Genomic DNA, 15,252 nt, shown 5'->3' on the forward strand with positions numbered 1-15,252 from the left:
AACAATCAAAGGATTTCAATACCAGTTTCGTGTTCGTGAGCATACTAAATTTTGTGCCAGACCATATGTAGTTCCAGCACATTATAGGGACTGTATCAGAACGGAAATACAATCTATGCTTGACGAGGGCATTACTGAACATGCTATAAGCTCATACAACAATCCTCTACATGCTGTTGAGAAGAAAAATGGATCGATCAGGCTTGTGTTAGATTCGAGGCAGATAAATACTATCATCATTCCGTAAACAGACAGACCACAAACGTTGGAAGAACTTCTTCAAAATTTTAATGGTGTAAAAGTGGTGTCTTCTATTGATCTCAGATGCAGCTTTTATTAGATGAACTTCATCCAGAATGTAGAAAATACACAGCTTTTCTTTGTTTCGGCGTTTGTTATCAGTTTCGGAAACTTCCTTTTGGTTTGAAAATTTCTTCGGCAGCATTCATTCGTGGGCTAAGTTCCATATTACCTGAGTTCTTAAAACGTCGTATCACCTTATATGTGGACGATATTCTAATAGCAGAAGATTCAACATTGTGTTACGTATTTTTGCAGAATCTGGAATTACAGTTAACTTGGAAAAGTTTGAGTTCGGTAGGACAAAGGTGAAGTTTTTGGGACACATTATTTCTTCTAAAGGCATTCATCCAGATCCTGAAAAGCTGAAAGCAATCAGAGCCATTCCAGTTCCATCCACAAAAAAACAAGTCCGCAATTTTCTAAGTCTCGGATTCTTCTAAAGTCGGTCTTGGTGCCCATTTATATAAAGAAGCCATAGAAAATGACACTACTGTTCAGAAAAATCATCGCTTTTGCTAGCCGCGTGCTAACAAAACCTGAAAAAAATTATTCTGTCACTGAATTAGAAGCTTTAGCTATCGTATGGGCATTTAACACATTCCGTTTATTTCTTTCTGGTAAACACGTAAAGGTTTACAGTGATCATCGTCCATTAGAGTTTCTTATATCTTCAAAATTAAATCATGACAGATTTAAACGTAGGGCATTGTTTCTGCAAGAATTCCACTTCACAACAGTCTACATTCCCGGCAAGGAGAACATTGTTCCGGTCGCACTATCACGTTCACCAGCTGGGCTTGAGAAAAGCAACACAGACGGCAACCTCGAAAAAAATTTCAGTATTCTTTACATTCAGAAAGTCGCCTTTGAAAACATCACCACATCTTTAAAGGACATTGCTCATGAACAAGATAAGGATCCGATTTGGAAAGACATCAAAAGCAAATGGCATGAAAGGACAAGCACGTAAATTCGGCATTATTATCTGGTTAGAAACAACATACTTTTCAAACGTTGCACTGCTGATGCCAAGCTATGGGTACTTTGCATCCCTGACGATTTTGTTAGTAAGCTCATTTGGTACATTCATTTCAGCTACGCATTTTGGTCCACGAAAATGTTATCATATTCTTCTGACGAGTTGTTATTTTAACAATATGGAAAAGAGAATTCGAAGAGTCTTGTCTATTTGTAAACTTTGTCAAAACGCTAAACCATCTACCATCTTACATCGTGCTCTGTTGTTTCCTATCATTCCTACTAAATTAAAAGGATTTGCTGCTGTTGATCTTTTGGGACCCCTTGTCAGAACATCGAATGGATTTTCGTACGTTCTAGTCGCTGTTGAACTTACTTCAAAATTTGTTTCTTTCACACCGTTACGTAAAGCCACTGGACCGTCTGTATCCAACGCCTTTCTTAAAGATTTCGTACGTGAAGTTGGACACGTTGCTACGGACCGCAATTCAGATCTGCTGTTTGGTCATGCATGCTTCGGAATCACGAAGTCAAACCTGTTTTTATTTCATTGTACTCACCACATTATAACCCATCTGAATGGATTATGAAAGAAATAAACAAGCTTTGCAGACTTCATTGTCACAGAAAGCATCAGTATTGGGACAGATATTTACAGGTACACTTATTTCAAAACGTGCTGAATGAAATGCCTCATGACTCCACTGCTTTTCCACCTATTCTAGAACTGAAGAATGAAGAACCACCGAACAGAATCAGAGAGCTTTTACCTTTTCCGAATATATGTAAACTTCGACACAAAGACATAACTGATTTGGCTACTAAAAATATAAATTCTGCAGCAGACAAAAGGAGAAAACTACACGGAAAAGCAAATGCAAAGAAACTATATAATGGTCAGAAAGATCTCATTAAAGCTCATTCATTGCCACATAAGAGTCATAAATTCTTTCTGATTTACAATGAGCCTTACAGGATCCGACGTATACCACATGATAATTGCGCTGAAGTTGAAACTCCGCATACTAAGAAAAGTAAAGGACTACACCACATTTCACATGTAAAAACGTTTATTGAGAGATAATCTTCCTTTTAACTTAGTCTTTGCCATAAAATTTTTCACTTCACTTTACTATCACGCGTTGTCATACTTAGAAACTGTTAACATGCAATAATGTTTTGAATTAACTAAATGGCTCTGAACACTATGGAACTTAACATCTGAGGTCATCAGTCCCCTAGAACTTTAACTAACCTAAGGACATCACACACATGCATGCCCGAGGCAGGATTCGAACCTGCAATGAAGTTAACTATCCAGTCAAGAACCTAGGGAACTTATTTAGACAGTAATTACGAATGCATTGTTATAGTGAACGGACAACACAGTGTTATTGTGTATACATTTTTGTTTGTTGGTTGCAGGATTACATAACGACTATAGTGCTTACATATTTGGAACATTGACTGCTAATGAGAATATAATGCAACATTTTGGTTTACTTAAAAAGGTATTTTGTATTTAAAGTAGTATCTGAGAGATTACAGATAACTTATTATTTGGTTTGTTTGACAGCTACACGGTTATATCACGACGCTACTAATGAGTGACACAATTTACATTCTTACTTTTGCACTGTATTTGTTTTGTGACTGCACAGTTTTTCTGCATTCTCCTGAAAAGTAAAACATGTTTTAGCAGTAACTTTTGTGGTATAGCTACAATGAGACACCCTTTCCTGTAACACAACAATACGTTACAGTGCAGAATTTTCTTGATCACGGCAATTAGCGTAATAACTACGACATCTATACGCATAGCATTTCACTTTTGTTTATGACATTGATTACTGCAGAACTTTGCTTATGGATGGCGGTAGATACGACACTTGGCACAGTTTTACCGTTAAGTAATGACATAAATTATCTTACAGCAAGACGCACAGTTTAGAGCTACTTGGAACATTTTAGAAAAATTCTTGAATTACAGTGATACAGTGAAGGTTTTTAGTGATATATTTCATCTTCCGAGGTCATAATTGCAATAACCCTCAGGGGAGTATGCTTAATTTGTGTACTAAGTGTGTGGCAAGCACTAGGAGCCCTAGCTAATATGGTATTTGCTTATTCAGTTTCACACATCAGTACCATATTTCTCTAACAGACCATATTTCTCTGAGAGACAAACTTTTTTTTCCTATGTCAGTGACACATGTTTACGTAATTACAAATGGTTCAAATGGCTCTCAGCACTATGTGACTTAACATCTGAGGTCATCAGTTCACTAGAACATAAAACTACTTAAGCCTAACTAACCTAAGGACATCACACACGTCTATACCCGAGGCAGGATTCGAACCTGCGACCGAAGCAGTTGTGCGTTTCCAGACTGAAGTGCCTAGAAGCGCTTGGCCACACCGGCCAGCATGTATACACAGTTGGATAACTTCACATTTATGAAATTGTATTTGGTCTGCATTTTGAGAACTGTTCATATTTCCTTGAGAAACCACTGTGATACTACTAGAGCAATTTTTTTAGAGAATTTGAAATTACTGAAGAAAGCTACGACATTTTTGAGATTTGGTTATGGTGTTATGATGTTATTGCGACGACGATGTGTATTGTGATGTCGAGGTGTGGTTGTGATCATTGTGAAGGGTTAGTGTGTGTGTGAATGTGAGTACCACAATGCCGATGGAAAATGTTTTAGACACTGTTATATATGAGATTTTGTTTCTGCACACTTCTAACGTAAATTTGCGACCTGTGAAATTTTTATTGGCATCTAACTGTCAAAGTAGTGGAAACTGCTGTCGTAAACATTTCAGTAAAGTAGGTAAGTGACCTAGACATTGCGCGCTGTAGGCGTCCAGCTGCACGACTGTCGCCTGGAAAAAAACCATTACTTTGGGCCTTTCAGAGGCACAAGTGTAGAAAAAAAGAGACAATTAACCTCGCTATTGAAATTTCTTTGTAGAAAGCATCGCAAACACGACACGCTCATACTTGAAAACATATGAGTACTCTTTGAATCTCGTACTTTCTGATATATACTGAAATGCCTATGAAATATCTTATGTCTACACACCTCATTATGAGTACTGTCTTTCTAGTTGAGAGATTTTTTTTACTGCCTTATGAAATGCCATATGGCTAATGAATGACATCTTTATACTTTGCTTTGTATATATTTGCCTATTTTATTTGATATCTAGATTCTAGCTGCGCTGCAGCATTGGTTAACATACAGGAAAAAATTAATAGATGCACTAAAGTAAATAATTTCCGTCTACATATCCATTAAATAATAATTTCATGGTCTACTTTCTTAAAAAAAGGGCAGAACTAGGAAACAAAAGAAGTACAGGAAGGAGAACTGATATACATGTTAGGATGTAAATAAACATTTACCTTCAGAGGAATTGCATACATAATTTTTTTCATCGACTTGGTAACTTGTTTGGTAGAATCAATTATTGTGATGCATCCCTCTAGTGCTAAGATGTGACCTGGGTATTAAGGTATAAATAGACATTCTATTGGTTATGAACTTTAGATTAAAACTGAAGAAACTGCAAAAACGTGGGAATTTAGGGAGATGGGATCTGGAAAAAATGACAGAACCAGAGGTTTTACAGAGTTTCAGGGAGAGCATTAGGGAACGATTGACAGGAATGGGGGAAAGAAATACAGTAGAAGAAGAATGGGTAGCTTTGAGGGATGAGATAGTGAAGGCAGCAGAGGATGGAGTAGGCATAAAGATGAGGGCTAGTAGAAATCCTTGGGTAACAAAAGATATATTGAATTTAATTGATGAAAGGAGAAAATATAAAAATGAAGTAAATGAAGCAGGCAAAAAGTAATACAAATGTCTCAAAAATGAGATCGACAGGAAGTGCAAAATGGCTAAGCAGGGATGGCTAGAGGACAAATGTAAGGATGTAGAGGCATATCTCACTAGGGGTAAGATAGATACTGACTACAGGAAAATTAAAGAGACCTTCAGAGAAAAGAGAACCACTTCTACGAATATCAAGAGCTCAGGTGGAAACCCAGTTCTAAGCAAAGAAGGGAAAGCAGAAAGGTGGAAGGAGTATATAGAGGGTCTATACAAGGGTGCTGTTCTTGAGGACAATATTATGGAAATGGAAGACGATGTAGATGAAGATGAAATGGGAGATACGACACTGCGTGAAGATTTTGATAGAGCGCTGGAAGACCTAATCAGAAACAAGGCCCCGAGAGTAGACGACATTCCATTAGAATTACTGATAGCCTTGGGAGAGCCATCCCTGAAAAAACTCTACCATCTAGTAAGCAAGATGTGTGAGACAGGCGAAATACCCTCAGATTTCAAGAAGAATATAATAATTCGAATCCCAAAGAAAGCAGGTGTTGACAGATGTGAAAATTATCGAACTATCAGTTTAATAAGCCATGGCAGGAAAGGCAAACCTACGTTTCTTGCATTTCTAGACTTAGAGAAAGCTTTTGACAAAGTTGACTGGAATACTCTCTTTCAAATTCTAAAGGTGGCAGGGGTAAAATACAGGGACGAAAGGCTATTTACAATTTGTACAGAAAACAGATGGCAGTTATAAGAGTCGAGGGGCATGAAAGGGAAGCAGTGGTTGGGAAGGGAGTGAGTCAGGGCTGTAGACTATACCCGATGTTACTCAATCTGTATATTGAGCAGGCAGTAAAGGAAACAAAAGAAAAATTCGGAGTTCGAATTAAAATCCATGGAGAAGAAAAAAAGCTTTAAGGTTCGCCGATGATATTGTAATTCTGTCAGCGACAGCAAACGACCTGGAAGAGCAGCTGAACGGAACGGACAGTGTCTTGGAAGGAAGATATAAGAAGAACATCAACTAAAGAAAAGCGAGGATAATGGAATGTAGTCGAATTAAATTGGGTGATGCTGAGGGTATTAGATTAGGAATGGAGACGCTTAAAGTAGTAAATGAGTTTTGCTATTTTGGGAGCAAAATACCTGATGATGGTCGAATTAGAGAGGATATAAAATGTAGATTGGCAATGGCAAGGGAAGAGTTTCTGAAGAAAAGAAATTTGCTCACGTTGAGTATAGATTTAAGTGTCAGGAAGTCGTTTCTGCAAGTACTTTGTTTGGAGTGTGGACATGTATGGAAGTGAAACTTGGACGATGAATAGTTTGGACAAGAAGAGAATAGAAGCTTTCCAAATGGCTGCAGAAGAACGCTGAAGATTAGATGGGTAGATCACATAACTAATGAGGAGGTATTGACTAGAATTGGGGAGAAGAGAAATTTGTGGCACAACTGGACTAGAAGAACGGATCGGTTGATGGGACATATTCTGAGGCATCAAGGGATCGCCAATTTAGTATTGGAGGGCAGCGTGGAGGGTAAAAATCGTAGAGGGAGACCAAGAGATGAATACACTAAGCAGATTCAGAAGGATGTAGGTTGCAGTAGGTACTGGGAGATGAAGAAGCTTGCACAGGATAGAGTAGTATGGAGAGCTGCATCAAACCAGTCTCTGGGCTGAGGACCACAACAACAACAACAACAACAGACATTTCCTTTATCTGTATTGCTATCGTTACTGTAATATTTTTTCTGCTTGAGCTTTGTCATGTTTAGGTATAGTTTATTGCTTTTGCTTCTGCTGTTTGGCAGGCATTGTGCTATTGAATTTCACTTTGTATTATCTGCTAAGCCGGTTTTACTACTGACTTATTTTTCTTATTGCTGCACATGGGGCATTTGATTTGCTGATTTACATTTATTGCAGCTTGCTTTGCCACTTTGCATTTTTTTCTTGTTCTTGTTTGTGTTAATGTTTATGCTGCTGCATTGCCTTGTCCCTTAGTTTATGTATCTGAACTCAGTAGATTTAAATTAGCTTAAGAAGGGGATATTATATAAGAAATTATCTATGAAGAATAGGGAAAGACTGCATTGAGAAGTTATATGAAAAAGATTTGGGCCAAAAAAGAGTATTGTACAATTAGAAATAGTTATTTTGAAAGAGGGTCTAAATAGAAAAGTAGGGTTTAGGGACAACAGGGTTAGGTAGGATTTTCTTGACAACAAATATGGAGATAAAAAATACGTGAAAATACTAATACACAAAGCATGCGTAGATGGGGCTCTTTGGGAATAATGATGAACTAAGGGAGATCTCCGAGAAGTAAAGAAAGTGTTGAAACTTCCTGGCAGATTAAAGCTGTGTGCCGGGCCGAGACTCGAACTCGGGAACTTTGCCTTTCGCAGGCACGTGCTCTACCAACTCAGCTACCCAAGCACGACTCACGCCACGTCCTCACAGCTTTACTTTTGCTGTAGTTGAATTCTTTTATCTTGGCGGTTCGCGCATGCCTGCCCAGACGCGGGAGATTGCTGTGTTGGCAGTTGCAAATGACGCACGCGCCAAGAGAATCAGTGCCATAGTATAGTATAGTTCGTAAACTTACGTTTAGGGGGGAGCGCGCAGTTTATGAAGTAAAGCCACCACGGCCGCATTAACCCTTTCGCTGCTAAAGAGACGTGCTACCCGCATTCCGTGCTGTGTGCGATTTTGTCATCACTGCTCGCCTGTGCAAAAATGGTTCAAATGGCTCTGAGCACTATGGGACTCAACTGCTGTGGTCATAAGTCCCATAGAACTTAGAACTACTTAAACCTAACTAACCTAAGGACATCACACACACCCATGCCCGAGGCAGGATTCGAACCTGCGACCGTAGCGGTGGTGCGGTTCCAGACTGTAGCGCCTTTAACCGCGCGGCCACTCGCTCGCCTGTGCAGATACATGGTGTTTCAACTGCTTTGACACACTTTATCATTCGAATTCACAAAAACTATTTGGCCCAAAAATTTGATTTTTACACATCTTCTTGACTGATACCTTCCCCCCCATAAATGACTTAATTTTGTTTCGATGTTCAATGCAGTTATTGTGCAGCATTAGATGTAGTAAACCATTGCACGAAATTTTGAAGAGTTTGCATAGGTAAAAGTCCATAGGGCATACTTTCCGTATGGTCGATTTTAGTTGCCACTAGAAATTTCAAAAAATTGCATTCAAACGAATAAAATTCATGAAGGTTTATAATTTATATAAAAAACAGCTACCAGCCACATGTGGCTGGTAGCTGTTTTTTATATAAATTATAAACCTTAAGTACAACAGCCACGTTTCTCAACATGTCGTCTTTCGACAAAATAGCGTTAAAATTCATGAAGTTAGACACTTCGATATTGTTTGTAAATAAAGAAAATATTAAGCACCCAACGAGGTTTGAATTCAGAACCTTTCGCTTAGTAACAAAACACTTTAACCATTACGCTAACGCAGCTCGTCATTTAATAGATCTCCCAGAGGACTTTAATATGTCACGCAAAATACCGACAAACACTGTTGGTATGATTATAAATTATTCACGTTTCGTCGAAGTACGAGAGGAAATAAACAATTACTGCTGTTCTTTATTGCAAAAAAGCGGTTAGTGGGAATAATACAAACACCTTTTCTTGCTATCGCCTGAAGTAGGATGCTTATTGTTTGTTTGGTTTAATTAATTAATAGAATATGAAGCAATTGGTATAAAGAATGCTTTTTCCAAACTTTCTATAAAAGAAAGTCTGCTATCAAGACACTGCTTTTGTTCAATTACTTTATTTATGACTGAACGTTTCTAAAATTGAAGACACTCGTCCGAGCTGTGCACACCAGTCGAGCTCTGGCAACGTCGTTCTCTGTTCATTGACTGACTGTGTTTTGTGACGTCAGACGCGCAGAACGAACCTAAACTCGGCCGCCGTCGTAAATGACGCGCACTTTAGCAGGAGAGCTTCTGTAAAGTTTGGAAGGTAGGAGACGAGGTACTGGCAGAAGTAGAGCTTGAGGACGGTGCGTGAGTCGTGCTTGGGTAGCTCAGTTGGTAGAGCACTTGCCCACGAAAGGCAAAGCTCCCGAGTTCGAGTCTCGGTCCAGCACACAGTTTTAATCTGCCAGGAAGTTTCATATCAGCTCAAACTCCGCTGCAGAGTGATAATCGCATTCTAAAGAATGTGTTGTTTGAAAATGAAATACGATAAATACTGCAGTACCAAATGTTCTACTGAAAACAAACCCTGTCCTTTCCTTCTGTGTTATTCCGCTATATGTTTATGTGTACCCTTGTGTGTCTATGTTCTTCCTGTCTTTATGTGTTCATCTGATAAGAGTTATATTGTAGAATTTTTCTAATACTAAGCTGCATTTACTATGATGAGGAGTACTGTTATCTTCAAATACAACCTGTTCTTTACTCTGGAAAGATGTTTAGATCTTACTTATTCTGTTATGTTTTCTTTTTTATGCCCAAGTATCAATTTTATTTTCTGTTGCGGAAACAATGGAACAAACATGCCAAATTTAAACACACGCAAAATCCCCAAGACTGGCGATCTTGTACAGAAGCTCGAAATTTAGCGCGAACGTCAATGCGAGATGGTTACAACAGTTTCCACAACAAAACTTTGACTCGAAACCTGGCAGAAAATCCAAAGAGATTCTGGTCGTATGTGAATTATGTTAGCGGCAAGAAACAATCAATGTCTTCTCTGCGCGATAGCAATGGAGATACTATCGAAGACAGTGCTGCCAAAGCAGAGTTACTAAACACAGCCTTCCGAAATGCCATCACAAAAGAAGACGAAGTAAATATTCCAGAATTCGAATCGAGAACAGTCGCCAACATGAGTAACGTGGAAGTAAATATCCTCAGAGTAGTGAAGCAACTTAAATCACTTAATAAAAACAAGTCTTCTGGTCCAGACTGTATATCTATTAGGTTCCTTTCGAAGTATGCTGATGCATTAGCTACATACTTTACAACCATATACAACCGTTCACTCGACGAAAGATCCATACCCAAAGACTGTAAAGTTGCACAGGTCACACCAATATTCAAGAAAGGTAATACGAATAATCAACTAAATTACAGGCTCATATCGTTAACGTCGATATGCAGCAGGATTTTGGAAGATATATTGTGTTCGAACATCATGAATTACCTCGAGCAAAACGGTCTATTGACACACAGTTAACATGGGTTTAGAAAACATCGTTCCTGTGAAACACAACTAACTCTTTATTCGCATGAAGTGTTGAGTGCTATTGACAAGGCATTTCAGATCGATTCCGTATTTCTGGGTTTCCGGAAGGCTTTTGACACTGTACCACACAAGCGGCTCATAGTGAAATTACGTGCTTATGGAATATCGTCTCAGTTATGTGACTGGACTTGTGATTTCCTGTCAGAGAGGTCACAGTTCGTAGTAGTTGACGGAAAGTCATCGAGTAAAACAGAAGTGATTTCTGGCGTTCCCCAAGGTAGTGTTATAGGCTCTTTGCTGTTCCTTATCTGTATAAACGATTTGAGAGACAATCTGAGCAGCCGTCTTCGGTTGTTTGCAGATGACGCTGTCGTTTATCGACTAATAAAGTCATCAGAAGATCAAAACAAACTGCAAAACGATTTTGAAAAGATATCTGAATGGTGTGAAAAGTGGCAGTTGACCCTAAATAACGAAAAGCGTGAGGTCATCCACATTAGTGCTAAAAGGAACTCGTTAAACTTTGGTTACACGGTAAATCAGTCTAATCTAAGAGCCGTAAATTCAACTAAATACCTAGGTATTACAATTACAAACAACTTAAATTGGAAGGAACCCATAGGAAATGTTGTGGGGAAGGCTAACCAAAGACTGCGTTTTATTGGCAGGACGCTTAGAAAATGTAACTGACCTACTAAGGAGACTGCCTACATTACGCTTGTCCGTCCTCTTTTAGAATACTGCTGGCCGGTGTGGGACCCTTACCAGATAGGACTGATGGAGTAAATTGAAAAAGTTCAAAGAAAGGCAGCACGTTTTGTATTATCGCGAAATATGAGAGAGAGTGTCACAGAAATGAAACAGGATTTGGACTGGACATCATTTTCGTAGCGACGAAATCGTCTCAAGAAATTCCAATCACCACCTTTCTCCTCCGAATGCGAAAATATTTTGTTGACACCGACCTACATAGGGAGGAACGATCATCACGATAAAATAAGGGAAATCAGAGCTCGTACGAAAAGATACAGGTGTTCGTTCATGCTATACGAGATTGGAATAATAGAGAATTGTGAAGGTGGTTCGATAAACCGTCTGCCAAGCACTTAAATGTGATTTGCAGAGTATCCATGTAGGTATAGAAATATTCTCTTTTTTTTCATTTATCTGCTTGTGTCACAATTCCTATACTACTCATGTATACGCTTATTTCTATTCTTTTGTAACACCTGGTTTACTACTAATGTTCTTAATTATGTTTTTTGTACCTTTATAGATGTATTCTCATGTCATAAAATTGTAATTGACACCAGTTCTTCAAATTAAGTAAATAGTAGGTTTTCATTTCAGTGCACACATTTCTGTTGGTCACAGTATATGCACAATATGTGAGAAGTTAGAAAAAAGGACTGTTAGTGCTATCACATGTGTTGATAATTCAGTAAGGGACTGGTTAACAGCATTGCTGGTTCGAAGGGCATTTCAAATTTATTTATTTATTTATTTTTTGTGAGTCCACAAGTGGTGGTTCATGAACTTGCTATATTATCTGCAAGACTCTTCGATGGTGATTGTGGACCGCACAGTCGCAACGGATGGCTGCTTGCCATCTCTACAAGGACTATAGTGGGTCTCCATCTTTGGTGGCCCACGAATACCATAGTCTCTACAAGGAGTACAGTGGGTCTGCACCTGTGGTGGCCCACAAATACCATTATCTCTACAAGAAATACTATAGGTCTGCTCTGTGATGACCTACCTACCAATATTCTTCAAAACTTCGACTGACTCTGCTGTGGGTTTGCTCTGTCTGCATGTCAAGAGTCAGTACTGTCTTTCCGTTGGAAGGACCACAGTACTTCAAGACTGCATGGAAATCCACTACTTCCGTGTGCATTTTCTTTTACTGCTCAGAATTTGTGCATAAAACTGTAATTACTATTGTAATGAATGATCAGGACTGTCTTTATCTTTTGGCTTTTGAAAAAACTGCTCTGAGCACAGCCGGCCGCGGTGGTCATACGGTTCTAGGCGCTGTAGTCCGGATCCACGCGACTGCTACGGTCGCAGGTTCGAATCCTGCCTCGGGCATGGATGTGTGTGATGTCCTTATGTTAGTTAGGTTTAAGTAGTTCTAAGTTCTAGGGGACTGATGACCTCAGATGTTAAGTCCCGTAGTGCTCAGAGCCATTTGAACCATTTTGCTCCGAGCACTATGGGACTTGTGAGGTCATCAGTCTCCTAGAACTTATAACTACTTAAACCTAACTAACCTAAGGACATCACACACATCCATGCCCGAAGCAGGATTCGAACCTGCGACCATAGCGGTCGGGCGGTTCCAGACTGTAGCGCCTAGAACCGCTCGGCCAAAACGGCCAGCTAGGACTCAAAATCCAAATGAAAGTTTCAACAATTGTATATGGGAACGGACACCGAAAACTGTTCTGGTAGGAATAAATACTTTGAAAATAGGTGCGCTAGATGCTGTTCTATGTTTCAACGTCGGTGCAATGCCAAGGCTTAATGTTATGGAGCTGATGGGTGTGCATGTAAATATGCATACAGCACTAATAGACATTGACCGAAGGGGACTCTTCGAAGCAGAAAAATCAGTGTTGGAAACCACCAAAGAAGCAAGATTAAGAAAAAGAAGAGTGAAAAGTAGAAGGGAGGAAGAGAAACACAGGAAACGAGATGAATAGGTACCTGGGATGCATTAGTGCCATGCAAGTTTAACAGAAAAAGCAAGTTTTAACTTTAACTTTAATTTCCCAAAAGTTAAATTATTTCACGTTGTGGTACACTCAGGCGAAAAAATTACTAAACACAGAGAGCTGTAGTTTTGTATACTGTCTCAAAACATGCTTAACTACAAAGCAGACTACTCTTGTGACTTACCTTTGAAAAAAATGCTTTTTTGAAGAAAAACACTGAATTCATTTCTTAAGTATTTGATAATCATACTTAAAATTTTTTGTGCCCCAATTTCTGACAGCACCATCTTTTCAATAGTCTGCTTTAAAGATGATAGTGTAAATAACTTACAGGAAAAAAATAAACCTTCTACTTCGTTTGTATCTTGACTCATGTGTACCTATGGTGTACATTAATAATTAGCAAGCGTTTATTTCACTTGCAACAAAAAAATTCAATTAAAAAAAGTGTGAGAGCTAAAGCTGTGGTTCAGACACGAAGATGTTCCCAAAAGATGTCTTAACAGATGGTAAGCATTATATGGGCTTTCAAATCATATTCTTTGAGTTACACTGTTGGAAAACAGTTTTTTCACGGTTTCCCTTAGTATTCACGGATCAGTCCCCTTACCCCTTAACACACAACCTATATCTTAAGAGCGCATTTCCACATTGTCGACTCGCTCAGCAACAACACTACGTACACTGAACACACACGCTGCTGGTACGACGAAGCCAGTTTCATATCAGTTTTATCAAGCAGTGCTGCCAACTTACTTCCATTGTGCGTCGATATTCCGTGTACTCCTTCGGCCCAGCAGCGTTATCCGTGCTGGTGCGTTGCGACTGCCGAATGAAGCCAGACTGACTTAGGTCGTCCCGCCTCTTTAGCCGGTTGGCCTTGCCCGATAAAGGAGCATCGTTTTAAGTGCTTGACACAGCGGCGTCACACTCACGTGAGCTCACAGATAGCAAAACTGCTTACATCTAGTGGATGCGACGATAAGATATGCGGTTGTCATGTGAAACGGATTAGTGTCCCTACGACTTCCTGTTGTCTTCTGCTGAAATTTAAACCTCAATTGTTGATTTATTTTGGACGTCAATTACTCTCCGTAAAAGCGTTTAAACGTTGTATATTAGTTCATCAGTTACCTTTGTCAGCTTGCATACAGTTATAAATACGAAAATTTCGTTCATGATTAAAATCCGTCGAATACAGAATAGCTACACTTTGTGTTGTATGACAATCATTCCATGAACATTATTTTGAACGAAATTCCTTAAAGTGTATTACAATGCGTAAGATTGTAATCTTCGTGTACTTTTTGTTTTTCATTTTCTTTAAGGGATACAAAAATGGCAGTCGATTAAGTTAACCTTGATACGGCTACATACAGTTGTCATTAAGTAATGACAAGATTTGGTAAATACACTCTTGCTCTTTGAAGCGTTTCGCCCTGCGACGTGTTTATAGTCATCGCAAATACAATTATCATTTTCAAATGATTCAAATGGCTCTGAGCACTGCGGGACTTAACATCTGAGGTCGTCAGTCCCCTAGAACTTAGAACTACTTAAACCTAACTAACCTACGGACATCACACACATCCATGCCCGAGGCAGGATTCGAACCTGCGACCGTAGCGGAAGAAGCGGTTCCAGACTGTAGCGCCTAGAACCGCTCGGCCACTGCAGCCGGCTCATTTTCAAATGTCTTCTTGTCAATCGAAGAGGCATGCTGGGATCAGATGGCGTTAAGTTTATCCATGGTATTACATCTGGTTTCCCGGTGTCAGTCAGCTGAGCATTGGTTGTAAACAGTTGACCGGTGCGAAATTTTCGCACTCCTATAGCTGTAAATAATGACAGTATTTAGCATGAGTGTAATTTTTGGGATAGGAGTAGTGTGCGGATGAAGAGAAAACAACTTTAAAAACGAACTGAACGACGTGAAATAATAATCCTGAATTTATGAAAAAAGCCTTGTTTATATATATTTTGATGCATATAATTTTGAACAAAATTGCTTACTGGGCGTTACAGTAACTCTGTGTAAACGATACTTCACGTAGGAATGTAATCTTTGTACACTTTTTGTTTCTCATTTTCTTCAGTGAGTAGGCGCAGAGATAGTGGTCTACCGCAGTAGTCACGAATGTTATCTCTGACCATTCTGAATATA

At 39.1% G+C, this 15,252-nt stretch overlaps 1 protein-coding gene across 34 annotated transcripts in view; it reads right to left on the bottom strand.

Moving 5' to 3' along the window:
- Positions 1-13,948, bottom strand: part of LOC126203013 (UDP-glycosyltransferase UGT5-like) — a 972,471-nt gene extending 958,523 nt beyond the window's left edge. For all 34 annotated transcript variants that reach the window (XM_049937217.1, XM_049937222.1, XM_049937220.1 and 31 more), the window contains exon 1: positions 13,845-13,948. In XM_049937217.1, coding sequence (XP_049793174.1) covers positions 13,845-13,850 — 6 coding nt within the window. In that variant the 5' untranslated portion in view covers positions 13,851-13,948. The remainder of the gene's footprint in view (positions 1-13,844) is intronic.
- Positions 13,949-15,252: the final 1,304 nt, after the last annotated feature.

The sequence above is a fragment of the Schistocerca nitens genome, chromosome 9 (genome assembly GCF_023898315.1).
Source record: "Schistocerca nitens isolate TAMUIC-IGC-003100 chromosome 9, iqSchNite1.1, whole genome shotgun sequence".
In the NCBI taxonomy this organism is placed as follows: domain Eukaryota; kingdom Metazoa; phylum Arthropoda; class Insecta; order Orthoptera; family Acrididae; genus Schistocerca; species Schistocerca nitens.